Raw genomic sequence first — 24917 nt, 5'->3', positions numbered from 1 at the left:
TTGATCAAGTTGTCCTTAGTCCAGAAGAGTCGTTCAATCCCTTCAGAATGGCAACTTTCCATCTTCATTTAGCATGGGTACTCGTCGAGTGGCACGGAACTCTCCAACGTAAACAAAAGAAACATTACGGAACACGGCAAAACTCCCGAAAAAATTCAAATAATCTGATTAAACTATATTGAAAAAACATACATTACGATGACATGGTCTCATTTATCAAATCAAATCGAGCTGGAGATAGTTCACATCCGAAACGGCAGCAAAACAAAACATGATCTCTCCCAAGTCGCACGCCTTCTGACTTCCTGAAATTGACGGTCACGTCAAAGAAATAGGTCTATTTCACGTCAGAACAAGATAAACGCATGATTTCTCCTCTGACGTACTTCTGACACCCAGAGGAAGGCGTACGAGGTGTGTTTCGGGTCATTAAGTGGCATGACCATGTATAGGCAGAGCGTTGAAGCGAGCATAAACATCTTGCATTTTACTTCCTGGTCGGGGAAAGTGCTGCCAAAGGACTTGTGTTCCACTCAGAGAAAAAATTAAAACGKTTTTAGAAACTTGAGACTCTTTTCTATCCAATMCTATTAACAATATGCATATTGTAAGAGCAGAAATTGATTAAAAGGCCGTTTGAAAATTTGCGCATATTTTCCAGTTTTTCCAATACGCCCCCTATAGCCCAAACAGGTTAAGGGGTTGATAAGTTTTTGCAAAAATGTTAAAAATTTCAAAATGTTACTCTTGGGTCTTGACTTGTGTTACATTTGCAATATGAAAAGTTACGGTAAAGCCATCTATAGGATTTTTGGAGTGTTACAATTGGCATTTGCCATATGACATTTGCAATCAACTTTGGATGAAACGCGGCCGAATTGAGTGGTATTGTCCATCGTGTATATGTTTTGGATGGTGCCAAAGACTTCCCATTCTATTTTGTCCATTTCAGGGGGGTGTTCCCTTACATAAATGGGAGACATTAGGGATGTGAAAAAACATTTGTATTTTGTTGTACCTTGGGTAGGGTTATCTGAAAAAGATTGGGGGTATTTCCATTTGCCCATTACATAACAAACACTGTTTGCAGAGAGAGAGAAAAGCTGCCAGGAAATGTCATTGAAATGATCAATCAGTAACCCACACACACATCAGCTAAATCATAAAAAATGTACCAGTTATTGGTGGGCAAGAATGGCTCAAACATCTATTTGGTCAAAGTTAAGTAGAAACAGAAATTTTGCATCTATCAGAAACCTACTTAGCCTATTGTTTTTCATTAAAGAGTCTCTCAGTTGAACTCCTTCACACATTCATTTAATTTATCTAGCCAACCGGTTTCCCAAGTTCTCGTTTTTTTAAGATACCCACATGCCATCTTAAGCACTGACATGCATAGGTATAGACTTAACAGCAATAAATAAAGAATTACACACAGTTAAGAGGAGTCTCATTAATTAGGTGGCAGAAGTAGGATTTAAGGGGTGTCTTGTATCTCGCTGTCCTGGGAATTCCCAATTCTGCTAAGAACAAATACAGGGAGGGAGGGTGAGCATGTTGTCTGGCACCCGTCCCAATGTGGAGGGTCAAGAGCAGTTACGGTCAGGAAAATGCAACGATAAAAGCTTGAGCCTGGGTGCAGCAATTTAATTTGGATTTGAATCAGACTCACATGATGCGGGTGGAGCTGGTGTTGCTGGCCGCTGTGGCTCTGTCTCTCCCTATGCTGTCCAAGGGTGAAGTGCTGTGAGTACATCATAAATAAGATAGTTTTCAACGTGGTACAACATTTGGTCCCACAATTGTAAAGGCAATTCATCAGCCATCATTCCAAGAATTGTCAGGGTAAACTTATCATAGAAACATTGATAAATAATAAGTAGTACTTCTAAAAATTGTAGTATTAATAGCTAGGTTTCCATCCAATTGGCAACATTACGGATTTGTTGCGGATAAAATTGACTAGTTGTGGATAAATATCTGTGTGTAATGATGTAGTGCATTACAATGACGATAATAATAACAACAATAACAATAATGACGTAGTGCATTACACACAGAAGTTCAATGTGTTTCCATCGCATTTCCAACTTGCGTTAAATAGCAAATGTGCCTACTCTGATCTTGGCAAATGCGCTCTAGCCAACCGCTCGCAGATACAGTGTGGGTAGGCTAATCTAGTAGATGAGATTATTATGGATAAGAGCGAGAGAGAATATTTGTATTTGTCAAACGGCAGTCAAGCATCGATCAGCATATTACCAGAATAAGACCCTCAATATTTATTGGAAAGAAGTATCAAGATCACTGTGCACTTTTAACCACCCTGTGAAGTTCATCATAACTTCATAATTGAATCTGTAGCCTAATAAACTGAATGGTTTCCCAGATCGTAGTGGGAGGACCACACACCATATCATCGTGTGACTCACAAATGTAGCTCGATATGATGGTTATTATATCAATATTTGTGCATAAAGGAGTTTCCACAGATATTCTCGCATAATTAATTTTACAGACACAAAAAGATGACATGTCAAACAAACAAATTATCTGTCTGCATTTATAAAATTGTACCGAAATGTATAGTTTCCATCACAGCTGTCGTGATTATTTTTTAGTTGATGATTTTTACACTGTGGATGATACGTGGCTAGCGCCATACAATTTATTGTTTACCAGTTACTGTGCATGCTTTGTGGATTTATTCATGTTTTGTTTGCATGGTCACTGCGGGTACCATAATGTTATGACACACCAGTTGAATGTTGATCCCCTGCGATTACACCAAAAAGTACAATATATTATAAAAAAGGAGGGGGGGAATGCTGAAAGGGATTGTTCACCTTTTAAGTCAAATAGGAAGATCGGGATTTTACAACTTGATGTTAAGAAGGTTTTCAATAGTTGTTTATAATTCATTAAAAACATTTTTTTTATTGAAATATAATATTGGAATAGGAATATAACTAATAATATTAAATAACATTGGAATATAACATTTAATAACAATAATTTAACTAATTAACAAATCCATTCAGTGTAACATAGATATCTTATGCTCTGTTATTGCACAATTCTAATTTCTACATAAGCCTACTAGAACCTTGTTCAGGGGTAATACATTTCTGACACACAATGATGGTCTCTGCAGATTACAGTATTTTGCTATACTTTATGAATGGCGTGAGAAATGGGAACTAAAAAGGATTATTATGCTGCTCCAAACACAGCATGTTTCTGCAGACATATGCCCAATAAATACATATGCAAACAGATGCAAGTACACACACACGGATCAGATGTCAGTCATTCCATAACAAAAAGGTCTAGGCCGGGATTGAGTGCACTAGACAGCCAACAATATGCCTTTTAAAGGCATTTTCTCCAACATTCACGGAGATCACATTCATGGTAAATGCTGCGCATGTCAGCTCAACTGTAAATTACCTTTAAAGTCTGTTATAGTGTGACGTGCCTTGAATTAAATCCCGGCCTTAGTCAAGTACAAATCAATCTTCCACCCTCCATATTTTTCCTCTTCCTTTCTCCTCTCTTAACCACTGCAGGTATGTCATGTCTGCTCCTAACCCTCTACGGGTGGGTAGCATGGAGAGGGTCTTTGTTGAAGCTCAAGATTACTCAGGGGGTGATTTCAATGTCAAACTCACGGTGAAGAACTTCCCTGCAAAAGATAAACTGCTCGCATCTACAAGTGTGTCCCTGAATTTAGTTAACAAATACCAGGCACTTATGGACGTTAACGTAAGTCTTTATATATGTTTCCTTACCTAAATTAAATGTACAGTGGCTTCAAAGTATTCACACCCCTTGACCTTTTCCACATTTTGTTGTGTTACAGAGTGAATTAAAATTGATTATATTTAGATTTTTGTCACTGGTCCACACACAATACCCCATAATGTATTTTTTTTTTTACAAATTCAAAACTGAAAAGCTGAAATGTCCTGAGTCAATAAGTATTCAATCCCTTTGTTATGACAAGCCTATATAAGTTCAGGAGTAAACGTGCATGTATTACTCACATAATACATTGTATGCACTCACCATGTGTGCAATAAAACTGTTTAAAATGATTTTGAATGACTTCCTCATCTCTGTACCCCACACATACAATTATCTGTAAGGTCCCTCAGTCGAGCAGTGCATTTCAAATACAGATTCAACCACAAAGACCAATGAGGTTTTCCAATGGCTCGAAAAGAAGCAGACATTGAATGTCTCTTTGAGCATGGTGAAGTTACTACTTACACTTTGGATGGTCTATCAATACACCCAGTCACTAAAAAGATACAGGCGTCCTTCCTAACATAGTTGCCGAATAGGAAGGAAACCGCTCAGTGATTTCACCAGGAGGCCAATGGTGACTTTAAAAAAGAGTTTAATGGCTGTGATGGGAGAAAACTGAGGATGCATCAACAACATTGTAGTTCATCCACAATACTAACCTAATTGACAGAGTGAAAGAAGAAAGCCTGGACAAAATAAAAAAATATTCCAAAACATGCATCCTGTTTTCAACAAGGCACTGCAAAAAAATGTGGCATAGCAATCAAATCAAATGGAATTTTATTGGTCACATACACATATTTAGCAGATGTTATTGCAGGTGTAGCGAAATGCTTGTGTTTATAGCTCCAACAGTGCAGTAATATAAAAAAGTTCACAACAATACACACAATGCACACAAATCTAAAAGTAAAATAATGGAATTAAGAAATATAGATATTAGGACGTGTAATGTCGGAGGGGCATGGACTAAAATACAGTAGAATAGAATACAGTTTATACATATGAGATGAGTATAGCAAAAATATGTAAACATAATTAAAGTGACTAGTGTTCCATTATTGAAGTGGCCAGTGATTTCAAGTCTATGTATAGAGGGTAGCAGCCTTTAAGGTGTCCTGAATACAAAGTGTTGTGTTTGGGGCAAATCCAATACAACACATTACCGAGTACCACTCTCCATATTTTCAATTATAGTGGTGGCTGCATCATGTTATGGGTATGCTTGTAAGGACTGGGGAGTGTTTCAGGATTTAAAAAATTATGGAATGGAGCTAAGCACAGGCAAAATCCTAGAGGAAAACATGGTTCAGCCAGCTTTCCACCAGACTCTGGGAGACAAATTCACCTTTCAGCAGGAAAATAACCTAAAACACAAGGCCAACTATACACCGGAGTTGCGTACAGTACCAGGAAGACAGTGAATGTTCCTGAGTGGCCAAGTTACAGTTCTGACTTAAATCTACTTGAAAATACTTGTCTAGCAATGATCAACAACCAATTTGACAGAGCTTGAAGAATTTTGAAAATTATAATGGGCAAATGTCGCACAATCCAGGTGTGGAAAGCTCTTAGAGACTTACCCTGAAAGACTTACAGCTGTAATCGTTGCCAAATGTGCTCCTGGAAAGTATTGACTCAAGATTGTAAATACTTATGTCAATGAGATATTTCTGCATTTAATTTTCAATACATTTGCGAAAATGTCTAAAAACATTTTTTCACTTTGTCATAATGGGGTGTAGATGGGTGATATTTTTTTTTGTTAATCCATTTTGAATTCAGGCTGTATTACAAAATGTGGAATAAGTCAAAGGATATGAAGGCACTGTATCTGAGATCACTTCATGTAAGATATTAATTTCAGTATTTTACCTGTGGTCGTGTACTTCGCACAAAAAAATCCTCATCACTTCTGTTTTCTCAAACTTGTCAGATCTTGGAGGGACCTGACTTCTTTGATGAGGACTACACAGTGAACCAGTATGTGTACCTGCAAGCTGAGTTCCCAGGCCACAGTCTTGAAAAAGTAGTCCTGGTCTCCTTTCAAACCGGCTACATATTTGTACAAACGGACAAAACCATTTACACGCCAGAAAGTAAAGGTATGGCTGAGCCCACTGACCTAAAGCCTTCGAATTAGCATTGCTCGGCAATCACCTCTGCTCAGGGGCGGACTGTAACCAGAAATCGACCCTATTATTTCTAACGAACCGGACCATTTTTTTAAACTTGAGGCTACCATGTTTCTTTCTTGGGGCCCCCAATATTCGCCAGATAAAAAAAACTAGTTAGACAGGCCCACTGGGGTAAAAATGGACCGCCCCATCTGTCATTTGCCCGAAATGCCAGAAGGCCAGTCTACCCCTGTGAATCAGTTTGATTAATTTGGGGTCAGGTCGAAAGTCACATGAAACATTAATGGACATTTATCTTTTTTAATTTATTTTTWATTTCACCTTTATTTAACCATGTAGGCTAGTTGAGAACAAGTTCTCATTTGCAACTGCGACCTGGCCAAGATAAAGCAAAGCAGTTTGACACATACAACAACACAGAGTTACACATGGAATAAACAAACATACAATCAATAATACAGTAGAAAAATCTATATACAGCATGTGCAAATGAGGTATCTAGCTAGCTGGGAGATGAACATTGGGGTGATTTTGACCCAGAGTCAAAATTGTGTTACTCTAATTAATCCACAGATAAAACGGTGTTACACTATATGAACCTAACATCTTAAACTGCATTCTTAGTGTATTACAGAGTCTTTGCCTTAAACACCGGTCTAGAGCCTGTAACAGATATCATCAATGTGGAAATTATGGTAAGTTGTCCTTATAAAAAAATGAAACAGCATTGAGAATGCTTCCTTAGTCATGGTTGATGCATATGGCCAGTTGACAAAATAGGTATTTTCTGGCATTACTAATGTTTACTACTGTCAATCTTGAGTAGCAACAGATTAATTATCTGTGATCAGTCCATGTATTCTTTCACATATCATGTACAGTTAAAGTCGGAAGTTTACATACATCTTAGCCAAATACATTTAAACTCTGTTTTTCCCAATTCCTGACATTTAATCAGAGTAAAAATTCCCTGTCTTAAGTCAGTTAGGATCACCACTTTATTTTAAGAATGTGAAATGTCAGAATAATAGTAGAGAGAATGATTTATTTCAGCTTTTATTTCTTTCATCACATTCCCAGTGGGTCAGAGGTTTACATACACTCAATTAGTATTTGGTAGCATTGCCTTTAAATTGTTTAACTTGGGTCAAACGTTTCGGGTAGCCTTCCACAAGCTTCCCACAATAAGTTGGGTGAATTTTGGCCCATTCCTCCTGACAGAGCTGGTGTAACTGAGTCAGGTTTGTAGGCCTCCTTGCTCACACACGCTTTTTCAGTTCTACCCACAAATTTTCTATGGGATTGAAGTCAGGGCTTTGTGATGGCCACTCCAATACCTTGACTTTGTTGTCCTTAAGCCATTTTGCCCCAACTTTGGTAGTATGCTTGGGGTCATTGTCCATTTGGAAGACCCATTTGCAACCAAGCTTTAACTTCATGACTAAAGTCTTGAGACGTTGCTTCAATATAGCCACATCATTTTCCTGCCTCATGATGCCACCTATTTTGTGACGTTTTTAAWTTTTTAATTTTTTAATTTTACCTTTATTTAACTAGGCAAGTCAGTTAAGAACAAATTCTTATTTTCAATGATGGCCTAGGAACAGTGGGTTAACTGCCTTGTTCAGGGGCAGAACGACAGATAGTTACCTTGTCGGCTCGGGGATTCGATCTTGCAACCTTTCGGTTACTAGTACAACACTCTAACCACTAGGCTAACCACTCTAACCACTAAGTGCACCAGTCTCTCCTGCAGCAAAGCAACCCCACAACATCATGCTGCCACCCCCTTGCTTCACGGTTGGGATGGTGTGCTTCACGGTTGGGATGGTGTTCTTCGACTTGCAASCTTGCCCCTTTTTCCTCCTAACATAATGATGGTCATTATGGCCAAACAGATCTTCATCAGATCTTCATCTTCATCTTTCATCAGACCAGAGGACCAGAGGACATTTCTCCAAAAAGTACAATCTTTGTCCCCATGTGCAGTTGCAAACTGTAGTCTGGCTTTTTTTATGGTGGTTTTGGAGCAGTGGCTTCTTCCTTGCTGAGCGGCCTTTCAGGTTATGTAGATTATAGGACTTGTTTTACTGTGGATATAGATACTTTTGTACCTGTTTCCTCCAGCATCTTCACAAGGTSCTTTGCTGTTGTTCTGAGATTGATTTGCACTTTTCGTACCAAAGTACGTTCATCTCTAGGAGACAGAACGCGTCTCCTTCCTGAGCGGTATGACGGCTGCGTGGTCCTATGGTGTTTATACTTGCGTACTATTGTTTGAACGTGGTACCTTCAAGCATTTGGAAATTGCTCCCAAGGATGAACCAGACTTGTGGAGGTCTACAATTTTTTTAATGAGGTCTTGGCTGATTTCTTTTGATTTTCCCATGATGTCAAGCAAAGAGGCACTGAGTTTAAAGGTAGGCCTTGAAATACATCCACAGGACTACCTCCAATTGACTCAAATGATGTCAATTTGCCTATCAGAAGCTTCTAAAGCCATGACATAAATTTCTGGAATTTTCCAAGCTGTTTATAGGCACAGTCAACTTAGTGTATGCAAACTTCTGACCCACTGGAATTGTGATACATTGAATTATAAGTGAAATAATCTGTCTGTAAACAATTGCTGGAAAAATTACTTGTGTCATGCACAAAGTAGATGTCCTAACCGACTTGCCAAAACTATAGTTTGTTGAACAAGACATTTTTGGAGTGGTTGAAAAACGAGTTTTAATTACTCCAACCTAAGTGTATGTAAACTTCCGACTGTATATTGTTTACTTATAGAATCCTGATGGAATCACCTTAATGCAGAAAAATTACAAACCACAAAATGGAATGAAATCTGAAGCCTTCCCTGTCCCAGAGATCACCAGGTTTGTTTTTGTTATTCAATCATCCTAACACACTTATCAGGAAAACTTTTGCCTGTGAGCCTTCTGCTCTCATTCTCTCTTAATATAGCTATGGAAACTGGAAAGTGGTGGCCAACTTCAAGAATACCCCACATAAGAACTTCACTGCAGATTTCGAGGTGAAAGAATATGGTAAGAAGGGTATTCATTTGGGTAGTCTTTAATTAAAGGACAATTCCACCACTTTTCAACCTCATATTCATTATCTCCAGAACCATACTGTAACAGTCTACATATGTAAAAATGGCACATTTATATAATCTGTGGTTAAAAAGACAAGATGTTTTAATCTCTAATGATGCCATTATGTAGAACATTTTAGTTTATATATWTTTTTCAATAAAACCTAGAAATGCACCGTTTTCAATAAAAAGAAAGTGGTGGTGGAATTGCCCTTTAAGAACAGTCCTGGCTAGTCTAGGATTTGGAGTGTTTGTATATAATAAATAGCGCCTATATAAACTAAATGAACTAAACAAAAATATAAACGCAACTAGCAAACAATGTAAAAGWTTTTACAGAGTTACAATTCATGTAAGGAAATCAGTCAATTTAATTTTTATTTTWATTTTTTATTTCACCTTTATGTAACCAGGTAGGCCAGTTGAGAACAAGTTCTCATTGACAACTGCGACCTGGCCAAGATAAAGCAAAGCAGTGCGACAAAAAACAACAACACAGAGTTACACGTGGGATAAACAAAAGTACAGTCAATAACACCATAGAAAAATCTATATACAGTGTGTGCAAATGGSGTAAGGAGGTAAGGCAAKAAATAGGCCATAGTAGCGAAGTAATTACAATTTAGCAAATTAACACTGGAGTGATATATGTGCATATGATGATGTACAAGTAGAAATACTGGTGTGCAAAAGAGCAAAAAAAGTAAAGAAAAACAATATGGGAATGAGGTAGGTAGTTGGCTGGGCTATTTACAGATGGGCTGTGTACAGCTGCAGCGATCGGTAAGCTGCTCAGATAGCTGATGCTTAAAGTTAGTGAGGGAGATATAAGTCTCCAACTTCAGCGATTTTTGCAATTCGTTCCAGTCATTGGCAGCAGAGAACTGGAAGGAAAGGCGGCCAAAGGAGGTGTTGGCTTTGGGGATGACCAGTGAGATATAACTGCTGGAGAGCGTGCTACGGGTGGGTGGTGTTATTGTGACCAGTGAGCTGAGATAAGGCAGAGCTTTACCTAGCAAAGACTTATAGATGACCTGGAGCCAGTGGGTCTGGCAACGAATATGTAGCGAGGGCCAGCCGACGACAGCATACAGGTCGCAGTGGTGGGTGGTATATGGGGCTTTGGTTACAAAACAAATGGCACTGTCATAGACTGTATCCAGTTAGCTGATTAGAGTGTTGGAGGCTATTTTGTAAATGACATCGCCGAAGTTGAGGATCGGTAGGATAGTCAGTTTTATGAGGGTATGTTTGGCAGCGTGAGTGAAGGAGGCTTTGTTGCGAAATAGGAAGCAGATTCTAGATTTCATTTTGGATTGGAGATGCTTTATGTGAGTCTGGAAGGATAGTTTACAGTCTAACCAGACACCTAGGTATTTGTAGTTGTCCACATATTCTAAGTCAGAACCATCCAGAGTAGTGATGCTAGTCAGACGGGCAGGTGCGGGTAGCAATCGGTTGAAGAGCATGCATTTAGTTTTACTAGCGTTTAGGAGCAGTTGGAGGCCACGGAAGTGGAGTGTTGTATGGCATTGAAGCTCGTTTGGAGGTTGTTAACACAGTGTCCAAAGAAGGGCCAGATGTATACAGAATGGTGTCGTCTGCGTAGAGCTGGATCAAGGAATCACCTGCAGCCACAGCGACATCGTTGATATATAGAGAGAAAAGAGTCGGCCCGAGAATTGAACCCTGTGGTACCCCCATAGAGACTGCCAGAGGTCCGGACAACAGTCCCTCCGATTTGACACACTGAACTCTATCTGAGAAGTAGTTGATGAACCAGGCGAGGCAGTCATTTGAGAAACCAAGGCTGTTGAGTCTGCCGTTAAGAATACGGTGATTGACAGAGTCGAAAAGCCTTGGCCAGGTCGATGAAGACGGCTGCACAGTACTGTCTTTTATCGATGGTGGTTATGATATCGTTTAGGACCTTGAGTGTGGCTGAGGTGCACCCGTGACCAGCTCGGAAACCGGATTGCATATAAATTATCAGTGATTTGTTTGTTAACTTGGCTTTCGAAGACTTTAGAAAGGCAGGGCAGGATGGATATTGGTCTGTAACAGTTTGGGTCTAGAGTGTCACCCCCTTTGAAGAGGGGGATGACTACGGAAGCTTTCCAATCTTTAGAAATCTYGGCCGATACAAAAGAGAGGTACAGACTAAAAATATATTCATCAGTCCCTAATCTATGGATTTCACATGACTGGGAATGCAGATATGCATCTGTTGGTCACAGATACCTTAAAAAAAAGGTAGGGGTGTGGATTAGAAAACCGATGGTGAGTATGCAGGCCATGGAAGAACTGGCACATTTTCAGCTTCCAGGAATTGTGTAAAGACACTTGAGACATGGGGCCATGCATTATCATGCTGAAACATGAGTTGATGGTGGCGGATGAATGGCACAACAATGGGCCTCAGGATCTCGTCACGGTATCTCTGTGCGTTCAAAATGCAATCGCTAAGATGCAATTGCATTCGTTGTCCGTAGCTTATGTCTACCCATACCATAACGCCACTGCACTTTGGGTTGGGCAATTTGTTCACAACGTTGACATCAGCATACCGCTCGCCCACATGACGCCATACACGCTGTCTGCCATCTACCCAGTACAGTTGAATCGAGCATTTGCCCACTGAAGTCGGTTACGACGCCGAACTGCAATCAGGTTAGTACCCTGGTGAGGATTAGAACGCAGATGATTTTCCCTGAGACGGTTTCTGACAGTTTGTGCAGAAATTCTTCAGSAAACCCCCAGTTTCATCTCTCATTCCTACAGTGCAACGCTCCCTCAAAGCATTGTGTTCTGTGACAAAACTGCACATTTTAGAGTTACCTTTTATTGTCCCCAAAACAAGCTTCTTGATGTGCCACACCTGTCAGGTGGATGCATTGTCTTGGCAAAGGAGAAAAATGCTCACTAACAGGGATGTAAACACATTTTTGCACCACATTTTTGAGAAGTACACTTTGTGTGTTAACAAAATGTTGAGGATCTTTGATTTCAGCTCATGAAACATGAGACCAACACTTTACATGTTGCATTTATGTTTTAGTTCAGGATATTAATTYTTCCTATCTAGTTCTACCCAGCTTTGAAGTCAAATTGACAGTGAGCAAGTCCTTCTTCTACGTTGATGATGATGAGCTATCGGTCAACATTGATGCCAGGTTGGAGCCATTGTAGAATGTCAAAMTATATTTATTGTTGTTATTTCCATGGTAACTAGTAACTAGAACTGCTACTAAAAAAAATATCTCATTTACAGTACTCCTCTATACCCTCCCCCCTAATTCTCTGTGGTGGTATTGCTGTATGGTTTGGTTTTGAAGGTACCTGTTTGGGAAGCCTGTGACAGGATCGGGTTTTGTGGTGTTCGGGGTGATCCAAGAAGATGGCAGGACGAGTTTTCCCAGCTCTCTCCRGAGAGWGGAGGTTTGTGCATGTAATATGGGCGGGAGTTTATTTGGATAATTCGGTACACATATAGGTATTCACAAACATTCACCATGGGTAGTCTATGTTTGATGAGCTCTCTAGCTATAATATCACAAGAAGTCTGACAGACAGGCATCTTTGCTTTGTTTCTTACGAATGCAGCTTATTGAAGGAGTGGGCAAAGCGGTTCTGAAGATACAGCACATTAAAGAAACTTTCCCAGACATCAATAACCTTTTGCAGAAATCCCTYTACATATCAGTCAATGTGTTAACAGACACAGGTAAGTAGAGTGTCTGTGGTACGTGCATACYTTTGCATCTTATGAAGTGTGCGTTTGTGTTCAGTCTCAAAACAGGGAAGKTGTTGGTTTTATCCCTCAGGGAGTGAGATGGTGAAAGCAGAGAAAAAGGGAATCTTCATTGTCAAGTCACCGTATAGCATTCACTTCAAGAAGACCCCGCCGTACTTCAAACCAGGAATGCCTTATGACATCTCGGTACATTTAAGAACATTCAATCACTGTGTTCTACATGAACTCAATTACTATGCTATTCCAAAGTGTTGCCTAGTTATTTTAACCATGGAAACCAACCAAGTAACTGTGGTCCAGGGGTAGTATGGTATATTGGGCTTGCACTGTCTTTCCCACCTATTGGTCTAATTGTACCACTTTCAATTTGTACCATTAGGTGTATGTGACCAATCCAGATGATTCTCCAGCCAAAGGTATCGATGTGGAGGCTTTACACAACGACAAAACAGAGCAGGGGAGGACACATGACAATGGTATTGCCAAAATGACAATTAACACGGATGTGGGCACTGCTGAGCTGACCATCATGGCAAGTTCAAAACCCAAACTTGTTTTTTAATTGTGTCAAGAAGTGTTGACACCTTGTAGTCATTAATTTTGTTGCTCTATTTCGACACAGGTGAAGACMAACGTCAATGTACTTGGAGATGACAGGCAGGGCACACAGACGATGACTGYCAAGCCCTATAAATCAAAAGACAACTCACAGAACTACATTCACATAAACATCCATTCTGCAGAGGTCAAAATCGAAGATCGACTCAAAATAGACATAAGCCTCGGCAGCAGTCCTGCGGCCCAACATGACAAACATGAGATAACCTACCTGGTGTGTACCAGTCAACTTTAATCACTTAGACTTGTGCATTTGACCAAGCTGTGATGCATTGGTTGGCAACATTACAGGGTAAAAATGCTGCATGGTGTGTATCGTGTGGTATGTAAAAAAAGAAAAATAGATATATACACTACCGTTCAAATGTTTGGGGTCACTTAGAAATGTCCTTGTTTTTGAAAGAAAATCACATTTTTGGTCCATTAAAATAACATCAAATTGATCAGAAATACAGTGTAGACATTGTTAATGTTGTAAATTACTTTTGTAGCTGGAAATGCCYGATTTTATTGGAATATCTACATAGGCATACAGAGGCCCATTATCAGCAACCATCACTCCTGTGTTCCATTGGCACATTGTATTAACTAATCCAAGTTAATCATTTCAAAAGGCTAATTGATCACTAGAAAACCCTTTTGCAATTATGTTAGCACAGCTGAAAACTGTTGATCTGAATAAAGAAGCAAAAAATGTGGCCTTCTTTAGACTAGTTGAGCATCTGGAGCATCAGCATTTGTGGGTTCGATAACAGGCTTAAAATGGCCAGAAACAAAGACCTTTCTTCTGAAACTCGTCAGTCTATTCTTGTTCTGAGAAATGAAGGCTATTCCATGCGAGAAACTGCCAAGAAACTGAAGATCTCGTGCAACGCTGTGTACAATTCCCTTCACAGAACAGCGCAAACTGACTCTAACCAGAATAGAAAGAGGAGTGGGAGGCCCCGGTGCACAACTGAGCAAGAGGACAAGTACATTAGAGTGTCTAGTTTGAGAAACAGACGCCTCACAAGTCCTCAACTGGCAGCTTCAATAAATAGCACCTGCAAAACACCAGTCTCAACGTCAACAGTGAAGAGGCAACTCCGGGACGCTGGCCTTCTAGGCAGAGTTCCTCTATCCAGTGTCTGTGTTATTTTTATTGGCCAGTCTGAGATTTGGCTTTTTCTTTGCAACTCTGCCAAGAAGGCCAACACCCTAGAGTCGCCTCTTCACTGTTGACATTGAGACTGCTGTTTTGCGGGTACTATTTATTGAAGCTGCCAGTTGAGGACTAGACACTCTAATGTACTTGCCCTCTTGCTCAGTTGTGCATCGAGGCCTCCCACTCTGTTCTTTACTTAAACCAGGAACTCTCTGACTCCACCCATCACTGGCTGGCACTCTTTTCTAGTTAGTGCCAGTTTGTCCTCCCCATAGAGATGAATACTGACAAGTCTTTGTGTTCACAGATCTTGAGCAAAGGACATCTCATTTCCTCCAAAAGGTTAGAGTGGAGGAAGGGACAAGGACTGGTGACACATTCTCTGACGGTGAACAAGGATATGATCCCCTCCTTCCGGATTGTGGCATATTACCACGTGGGCCAGAAAGAGGTTGTGTCTGACTCTGTGTGGGTCGACGTCAAGGATACGTGCATGGGATCGGTAAGACTGTTGCCTCACTGTACAGAACCCATCGTCTAGTGGTTACACTCGGCTCTAGTCACATCTACCACTCTCCACCGGAAATCGGGGTTCAATCCCTGTGTCCAACCTTTCTACTGTTATACCCATTTGCCCATCTCCCCCTCTTAAAACTGTTGCCTTGCTGTGTTAGTATTTCTATGTGAGGTATTGCATTCAAGACTTCTCAAACATTACCTCCGTCTGTGTCCCACAGCTAAAAGTGGAGGCTGTCAGTCCCAGTGGCGGTCATGCACCTGGGGAAGAAGTCACCCTGTCTGTCATTGGTGATTCAGAGGCCAGGGTGGGACTTGTGGCCGTGGATAATGGGGTCTACATCTTGAATGACAAAAACCGACTTACTCAGACGAAGGTGAAGAACTGCAGACTGAACTTACCCTACTTCTGCCACCTAATTAATAAGACTCTGAGTCTTCTCATCTAAATTGTCCATAGTTGTTTATTTATTGATGTTAGTCCATACCTACAGTGGGGTCCGGAAATGATTGACATGCTTGAAAAAGATGCGCAATAACGACTGTATAAAAGAAATACTGAGTTCTATTGCATGTCCCAAAAAATTGGGAAATTATATTATTTTATACTAATACAATTGCTCAGAGAAAGAGATTTTGTTTAACAACTACAAAAAATAAGGTAGGGTTAAAAAATATTGACACCCCTAAATATTCTTATAAATAAAGTCATTAAAAGTTTAGTATTTGGTCCCATATACCTAGCACGCAATGACTACATCAAGCTTGTGACTCTACACACTTGTTGGATGCATTTGCAGTTCTTTTTGGTTGTGTTTCAGAATATTTTGTGCCCAATAGAAATGAATGGTAAATAGTGTATTGTGTCCTTTTAGAATAAAATGTGTTTTTAAACACGTCTACATTAATGTGGATGCCACCATGATTATGGACAGTCCTGAATGAATCGTGAATAATGATGATGAGATGGTCCAAGATGATACTCCTCAAGACATGCTGACCTCCCCTGTTATTGGAACTGCAAATGCAAGCTTGATGTAGTCATTGTGTACTAGCAATATGCGACCAAATGCAAAAAAAWTTGACAAAACTTTATTTATAAGAATCTTTAGGGGTGTCAGTAATTYTGACACCTACCCTTTTTTAGAATAAATAAATTACTTGTTAAACAATATCTCTTTCTCAGAGAAATGTATTAGAATAAAATAATAGAATTTCCCAATTTTGGAGTGTACAATAGTTGATTTATTATTTTATACAGTCATTGTTGCTAATCTTTATCAATGGTGTCAATAATTTCAGACCCCACGGAACGTATTTCATGTGGCTATAAAAAAAGTGACGTGGTTTAAAAAAAAGCCATGTGGGTACAGTGCATTCGGAAGGTATTCAGACCCCTTGACTTTTTCCACATTTTGCTATGTTACAGCCTTATTCTAAAATGGGTTAAATAGTTTTTTCCCCTCATCAATCTAAACACAATACCCCACAATGACAAAGCAAAAACACATTTTTAGAATTTTTTGCATATTTATATATAAAAATATTAAATATCACATTTACATAAGTATTCAGACCCTTTACTCAGTACTTTGTTGAAGCACCTTTGGCAGCGATTACAGGCTTGAGTCTTGTTGGGTATGTCACTATAAGCTTGGCACACCTGTATTTGGGGAGTTTATCCCATTCCTCTCTGCAGATCCTCTAAAGCTCTGTAAGGTTGGATGGGGAGAGTCGCTGCACAGCTATTTTCAGGTCTCTCCAGAGATTTTAGATCGGTTTCAAGTCCGGCCTCTGGCTGGGCCACTCAAGGACATTCAGAGACTTGTCCCGAAGCCACTCCTGCGTTGTCTTGCCTGTGTGCTTAGGGTCATTGTCCTGCTGGAAGGTGAACCTTCGCCCCAGTCTGAGGTCCTGAGCGCACTGGAGCAGGTTTTCATCAAGGGTCTCTTTGTAGTTTGCTCCGTTAATCTTTCCCTTGATCCTGACTAGTCTCCCAGTCCCTGCCGCTGAAAAACATCCCCACAGCATGATGCTGCCACCACCATGCTTCACCGTAGGGATGGTGCCAGCTTTCCTCCAGACGTGATGCTTGGCATTCAGGCCAAAGGGTTCAATCTTGGTTTCATCAGACCAGAGACTCTTGTTTCTCATGGTATGAGAGTCCTTTAGGTGACTTTTAGTAAACTCCAAGTGGGCTGTCATGTGCCTTTTACTGAGGAGTGGCTTCCGTCTGTCMACTCTACCATAAAGGTCTGCTTGGTGGAATGCTGCAGAGATGGTTGTCCTTCTGGAAGGTTCTCCCATCTCCACAGAGAAATTCTGGAGCACTGTCAATGACCATTGGGTTCTTGGTCATCTCCCGGACAAAGGCCCTTCTCCCCCGATTGCTCTCCCCCGATTGCTCAGAAGAGTCTTGGTGGTTCTAAACTTCTTCCATTTAAGAATGATGGAAGCCACTGTGTTCTTGGGGACCTTCAATGCTGCAGACATTTTTGGTACCCTTCCCCAGATCTGGCCTCGACACAATCCTGTCTCGAAGCTCTACGGACAATTCCTTCAAACKCATGGCTTGGTATTTGCTCTGACATGCACTGTCAACTATGGAATATTATGTAGATAGGTGTGTGTCTTTCCAAATCATGTTCAATCAATTACATTTACCACAGGTGGACATCTCAACATCTCAAGGATGAGCAATGGTAACAGGATTCACCTGAGCTCAATTTCGAGTCTCATAGCAAAGGGTCTGAATAGTTACAGAAGTTTACATACACTTAGGTTGGAGTCATTGAAACTCGTTTTTCAACCACTCCACAAATGTCTTGTTAACAAACTATAGTTTTGGCAAGTCGGTTAGGACATCTACTTTGTGCATGACACAAGTAATTTTTCCAACATTTGTTTACAGATAGATTATTTCACTTACAGTATAATTCACTGTATCACAATTCCATTGTGTCAGAAGTTTACATACACTAAGTTGACTGTGCCTTCAAACAGCTTGGAAAATTCCAGAAAATGATGTCATGGCTTTAGAAGCTTCTGATAGTCTAATTCACATCATTTGATGGTGTACCTGTGGTGTACCTGTGKATGTATTTCAAGGCCTGCCTTCAAACTCAGTGCAAATCAATCCAAGAACAACAGCAAAGGACCTTGTGAAGATGCTGGAGGAAACAGGTACAAAAGTATCTATATCCACAGTAAAACGAGTCCTATATCGACAACCTGAAAGAACGATCAGCAAGGAAGAAGCCACTGCTCCAAAACTGCCATAAAAAAGCCAGACTATGGTTTTGGAGAAATGTCCTCTGGTCTGATGAAACAGAAATAGAACTGTTTGGCCATAATGACCATCGTTATGTTTGGAGGAATAAGGGGGAGGCTTGCAAGCCAAAGAATACCATCCCAACCGTGAAGCACGGAGGTGGCAGCATCATGTTGTGGGGGAGCTTTGCTGCGGGAGGGACTGGTGCACTTCACAAAATAGATCTCACCATGAGGGAGGAAAATTGTGGCTATATTGAAGCAACATCTCAAGACATCAGTCAGGAAGTTAAAGCTTGGTCGCAAATGGGTCTTCCAAATGGACAATGACCCCAAGCATACTTCCAAAGTTGTGGCAAAATGGCTTAAGAACAACAAAGTCAAGGTATTGGAGTGGCCATCACAAAGCCCTGACCTCAATCCCATGGAAATTTGTGGGCAGAACTGAAAAAGTGTGTGCGAGCAAGGAGGCCTACAAACCTGACTCAGTTACAGCCGCTATGTAAGGAGGAATGTGCCAAAATTCACCAAACTTATTGTGGGAAGCTTGTGGAAGTCTACCTGAAACATTTGACCCAAGTTAAACAATTTCAAGGCAATGCTACCAAATGCGAATTGAGTGTATGTAATCTTCTGAACCACTGGGAATGTGATGAAAGAAATAAAAGCTGAAAGAAATCATTCTCTCTACTATTATTCTGACATTTCACATTCTTAAAATAAAGTGGTGATCCTAATTTTTACTAGGATTAAATGTCAGGAATTGTGAAAAACTGAGTTTAAATGTATTTGGCTAAGGTGTATGTAAACTTCCGACTTCAACTGTATGTAAATAAGTTATTTTATTTTTATACATTTGCAAAAAAATTATAATAATTCACTTTTCCATCATGTTGTGAGTAGATTGATGAGGATTTAGAAAAATTATCCTATTTAGGATTAAAACGTAACAAAATGTAACGTAATAAAATGTGGGAAAAAGGAATGGGCCAGAATACTTTCCGAWTGCACAAAATTCTGCTCAAATGAATTTACGAGGGAATTCAACTAGGAGAATCTTCAAATAAAAACAAATTGCTAAATGGGTTTTTGATAGATGCAACATTTCCATTTGTACTATGTCCTCTTAAACTGAAATACATTTGGACCAAACAGAAGATTGCGCCATACTTGCCCACCAACACTTGGGAATGTTTTCAGACTTAGCTGATTTGTGTGTATGTGTGTTTTTGGTTTTACTATCCTTGTGCGGACCATAAGCAGACCAGAAGTCCYCACAAGGATAGTAACATAGGAACGTTTGGACAAGTGTGGACATTTCGCCGGTCCCCAAAAGGGAAATGGCTATTTTAGGATTAGGGGTAAGGGTTAGAATTAGGGTTAGAGGTTTAGGTTTAAGTGTACGGTTGGGTTCGGGAAAATAGGATTTTGAATGCAAATCAATTGTTTTGTCCCCACAAGAATAGGTAAATGTGTGTGTGTGTGTGTGTGTGTGTGTGTACATGGCATTGGTATGTGCATGAATCCATCCTTAGATCTGGGACATAATAGAGAAACATGACACAGGCTGCACTGCAGGGAGTGGAAWRGACAGTATGGGSGTTTTCTACGAYGCTGGGCTGGTGTTTGCATYCAACASTGCAGRGGRCACCCCTCAGAGGACAGGTATGTGAAGCCCAAGTATAAGCCCTCTATATAAAAGCTGAAATACACATTCAGGCCTGCCTAGTCTTGCGTGGCCAGCCTTCCAAAGTCCTGTCTCGTTCACTTGACTATCGGAAGTCAGGCGAACTTCACATTTGGATTTTTAGTTTGAATGGGAACGGTCGGAGTCAATTGCATTCAGCGCTCGGATTCGATTGCCTTAGTAAAGGCAATTTTTCGTATTTTTTCTTGTTTTGTCCGTGTCTCTGTTTTAGTAGCCTATTTGTTTTAGTAGCATTTGTTTTGTATCTTATGCACGCTAGCTTGCTGCAAGTCAGAGGTATTTCTTTTTTTTAAACTCAATGTCTCTTTGGAACTGCACCCATTCAAAATGCTTTATTGGTTTGATAGAGGCAATGTGTCACTACCCACTGGGCACAAACTGGTTGAATCAACGTTGTTTCAACATAATTTGTCAACATATTGTGACATTGAAACTATGTGGAAAATAAATTGGATTTGAAAAAAGTCATAAACTTTTGGAAAAAGGGAAGGGAACTGTTGTTTTGAGGGTGAAATTTCAACCACAGGATTATGTCATCATGGTAACCAAATTTAATCATAGACAAACCTTTGTACCTTTAAAACAATGTCAGATCTTCAACGTTATATCCAGTATCAGAAAAAAACTATAGGCTGGGCAGGACCTCCAACTGGAGACTTGATCTATCAACAGCTGCYTTTTGGTCTCCCATCTAGGCTTTTAACCAAGCACTGCTTAGCTAGAAAAATCTCCACTTAAAAACTAAAGAGATTCACTGTTGCTATCCATATCAGGTATGAAGGTAAGACCCAGATGCAGACCACGTCAAATAAACAATAGTTTAATATTCCAACAGGGGCAGGYAATAGACAGGTCAAGGCAGGCAGGGGGCAGTAAACCAGAGGTGAGTTAACGGTACCGGGCGGCAGGCAGGCTCAGGATAAGGCAGAGGTCGGTAATCCAGAGGGGGTCAAATGTACAGGTCGGCAGGCAGGCTCTGGGTCAGGCAGAGTGGTCAGGGCTCGGAATCAGGACAGGCAAGGGTCAAAACTAGGAGGGCGAGAAAAGCGAGACTGGAAAAAGCAGGAGCTGAGACACAAAACGCTGGTTGACTTGAACAAACAAGACGAACTGGCAACAGACAAACAGAGAACACAGGTATAAATACACCGGGGATATATTGGGGAAGATGGGCAACACCTGGAGGGGGATGGAGACAATAACCCTCCTAGTCAACCAGGCACTGGAATCCCCTGCCCCGAGGTCGAACCTTCAGGAGACGCCTCACCATGTAAGCCGGTTGGCCATCGATAAGACTGGGCCTGGAAATGGGAGACAAAGGGCTGTAAGACATGGGTTTGTCTCTGGACACATAAAGGTGGAATGTATATATGAAGGTTACGGGGCAACAGAAGATGAACAGCAGAGGGGCTAATGATCTTGGAGATGGGGAACGGGACGATATTCCGGGGGGAGAGTTTGCGGAATTCCACCCGGAGGGGCAGATCCTGGGTGGATAGCCATACCTTCTACACGAGACGATACCGGGGAGCCGGGATCCGATGGCGATCCGCTTGTCATCGATACCTGGAGGTGGTCTTGAGGAAGGCCGACCGAGCTCTCCTCCAGGGACAATGACAGCAGCGGAAAAACATCTGGGCAGAAGGTATGTCGACCTCCTCTTCCTGCTCAGGGAAGAGCAGGGGCTGATACCGCAGGGAACAATAAAACTGTGATAGGCCCGTGGCAGAGCAGGGAAGGGTGTTGTGGGCATATTCCACCCACACCAGCTGCTGGCTCCAGGTGGTGAGTTTGGCGGAGACCAGGCAGTGCAAGGTGGTCTCGAGGTCCTGGTTGGCCGTTAGACTGGGGATGGAAGCCGGAGGACATTTCATCAAAAAGTATGATATTTGTCCCCATGTGCAGTTGCAAACCGTAGTCTGGTATTTTTATGGCGGTTTTGGAGCAGTGGCTTCTTCCTTGCTGAGCGGCCTTTCAGGTTATGTCGATATAGGACTTTACTGTGGATATAGAAACGTTGTACCTGTTTTCCTCCAGCATCTTCACACGGTCCTTTGCTGTTGTTCTGGATTGATTTGCACTTTTCGCACCAAAGTACGTTCATCTCTAGGAGACAGAACGCGTCTTCTTCCTGAGCGGTATGACGGCTGCGTGGTCCCATGGTGTTTACACTTGCGTACTATTGTTTGTACAGATGAACTGGTACCTTCAGGCGTTTGGAAATTGCTCCCAAGGATGAACCAGACGTGTGGTTCACCTCCTTCTGAGGTCTTGACTGATTTCTTTTGATTTCCCATGATGTCAAGCAAAGAGGCACTGAGTTTGAAGGTAGGCCTTGAAAGAACATCCACAGGTACACTTCCAATTGACTCAAATGATGTCAATTAGCCTATCAGAAGCTTCTAAAGCCATTACATAATTTTCTGGAATTTTCCAAGCTGTTTGAAGGCACAGTCAACTTAGTGTATTAAAATTCCGACCCACTGGAATTGTGATACAGTGAATTATAAGTGAAATAATCTGTCTGTAAACAATTGTTGGAAAATGTACTTGTTCATGCACAAAGTAGATGTCCTAACCGACCTGCCAAAACTGTAGTTTGTTAACAAAGACATTTGTGGAGTGGTTGAAAAACTAGTTTTAAGCGTATGTAAACTTTTTTGACTTCAACTGTATATACTGTCCCACATTTGACAGTGCATGTCAGAGCAAAAACCAAGCCATGAGATCGAAGGAGCTCTGAGACAGGATTGTGTCGAGGAACAGATCTGGGGAAGGGTGCCAAAACATTTCTTCAGCATTGAAAGTACCCAAGAATAAARTGGCCTCCATCGTCCTTGGAAGAAGTTTGGAACCACAAAGACTCTTCCTAAAGCTGGTCAGGGAGGTGACCAAGAACCCTATGGTYACTCTGACAGAGCTCTAGAGTTCCTCTGTGGAGATGGGAGAACCTTCCAGAAGGACAACCAACTCTGCAGCACTCCACCAATCAGGCCTTTATGGTAGAGTGGCCAGACAGAAGCCACTCCTCAGTAAAAGGCACTTGACAGCTTGCTTAGAGTTTGCTAAAAGGCACCTAAAGGACTCTCAGACYATGAGAAACAAGATTCTCTGGTCTGATGAAACCAAGATTGAACTCTTTGGCCTGAATTCCAAGCGTCACGTCTGGAGGAAACCTGGCACTACGGAGAAGCATGGTGGTGGCAGCATCATGCTGTGGGGATGTTTTCAGCAGGAGGGGCTGGGAGACTAGTCAGGCTCAAGGGAAAGATGAACTGAGTAAAGTACAGAGAGATCCTTGATTAAAACCTGCTCCAGAGTGCCCAGGACCTCAGACTGGGGTGAAGATTCACCTTCCAACAGGACAACGACCCTAAGTTCACAGCCAAGACAACACAGGAGTGGCTTCGGGACAAGTCTTTGAATGTCCTTGAGTGGCCCAGCCAGAGCTCGGACTTGAACCGGATCGAACATCTCTGGAGAGACCTGAAAATAGCTGTGCTTCGACGTTCCTCATCCAACCTGGCAGAGCTTGAGAGGATCTGTAGAGAAGAATGAGAGAACCTCCCCAAATACACGATAGCATGTATAGGTCGGCAGGTAGCCTGGTGGTTAGAGCGTTGGGCTAGTAACCGAAAGGTTGCTAGATTGAATCCCCGAGCTAACAAGGTAAAAATCGATCGTTCTGCCCCTGAACAAAGCAGTTAGCCCACTGTTCCTAGGCCGTCATTGTAAATAAGAATTTGTTCTTAACTGACTTGCCAAGTTAAATAAAGGTTAAATRGGTCTTTGGAGGTCTTCACATTGCTGTAATAATCTGTGCAGAATCTCAAACGGCATTAATCACTTGGACCATGTTCTTTTAGTGTAATCTCAACTACAATACAAGTGATTTGGTTCTGCTATTAGATGAAGCACAGTGATGACGCATTAATCCTTTGTATAAATAAACAAAATATCTGACTTTGTATTCCCATTTGAACTTTGCTGTGCTTGTAAATGGTTGAAAGTGTGGTGATAGACATTTGGGTGACAACTAAACCAAAAATCTGTTTTTCCATTAGAATATGGTTATGCTTTTAGATGGTTGAAAGCATAGTGATAACACATTAGAAATTCAATAACTGTCGGCTGTTTTTTGAGTGGGTGAATATAGGTTGTAATTTCATTGATCAATGCTAGCAATTTACTTCGAACTGCACACAGAGACATACAAATGGTATCCTTGAGTTAATCTGAAAATTGACAATCTTGCAATCTCTTTAACCTGATCTGAATGTGTGCAAAATATGTGTTGGCCGAATATTGGATGTTGTGTGTCTCCCAAAACCATTGGCAGTCAGCTTACTTCTACTTCTGACCTCATAAGGGTTGATACCTTGGTTGGCCACGCAGATATCATTTCTAGACACTTTGTAAAAGTCTTACAACGTAGCAAAAAGATGCCAATGACTACTAAGCGTTTGTTTTCGGACACACAGAACACCTGCTCACTCATTCGTACATTGATACATCACACTCTTTCTCCTCATTGTGGCCTCCTTTCACTCTCATGTTTTTGTTTAGCCTGGCTTTGTTTTGACTACTGTTTTTTTTCTACAATTGTAAAGTGACTTTGGTTCTTTGCAAAGCGCTATATAATTATATAATATTAATACTTAAGTTATAAAATACACTATTGGCAATATCACATTTTAGCCAGTTATCAGCTGGTGTATCATATTTTACTTCACCATAGTATCTTCATTCTCACTGTGGAATTTGGTTGATGTAGGCCTAAAACATTTGTCCTTAATATTGCCTTGTCAAATCTCCCAGGCAGGTTTTGTGCATTGAAATCCGTCTTCTTCTTTGTGTGC

General features: G+C 41.0%; 1 protein-coding gene across 1 annotated transcript in view; it reads left to right on the top strand.

Annotated features, from left to right (window-relative positions):
- Positions 1 to 1576: 1576 nt before the first annotated feature.
- LOC111960492 (complement C3-like) overlaps positions 1577 to 24917 on the top strand; it is a 50431-nt gene continuing 27090 nt past the window's right edge. Inside the window, exons 1-15 of the mRNA XM_023982500.2 lie at positions 1577 to 1746; positions 3570 to 3765; positions 5747 to 5915; positions 6573 to 6643; positions 8739 to 8827; positions 8916 to 8998; positions 12134 to 12221; positions 12384 to 12486; positions 12652 to 12772; positions 12873 to 12988; positions 13182 to 13334; positions 13425 to 13634; positions 14872 to 15066; positions 15302 to 15457; positions 19886 to 20015. Of these exons, the coding sequence (XP_023838268.2) occupies positions 1673 to 1746; positions 3570 to 3765; positions 5747 to 5915; positions 6573 to 6643; positions 8739 to 8827; positions 8916 to 8998; positions 12134 to 12221; positions 12384 to 12486; positions 12652 to 12772; positions 12873 to 12988; positions 13182 to 13334; positions 13425 to 13634; positions 14872 to 15066; positions 15302 to 15457; positions 19886 to 20015 (1954 nt within the window). The 5' untranslated portion in view covers positions 1577 to 1672. The remainder of the gene's footprint in view (positions 1747 to 3569; positions 3766 to 5746; positions 5916 to 6572; positions 6644 to 8738; positions 8828 to 8915; positions 8999 to 12133; positions 12222 to 12383; positions 12487 to 12651; positions 12773 to 12872; positions 12989 to 13181; positions 13335 to 13424; positions 13635 to 14871; positions 15067 to 15301; positions 15458 to 19885; positions 20016 to 24917) is intronic.

This window comes from Salvelinus sp. IW2-2015, linkage group LG1 (genome assembly GCF_002910315.2).
Source record: "Salvelinus sp. IW2-2015 linkage group LG1, ASM291031v2, whole genome shotgun sequence".
Classification (NCBI taxonomy): domain Eukaryota; kingdom Metazoa; phylum Chordata; class Actinopteri; order Salmoniformes; family Salmonidae; genus Salvelinus; species Salvelinus sp. IW2-2015.
The sequence above is the reverse complement of the archived record's forward strand: the minus strand, read 5'-3'. Positions and strand labels throughout refer to the sequence as shown.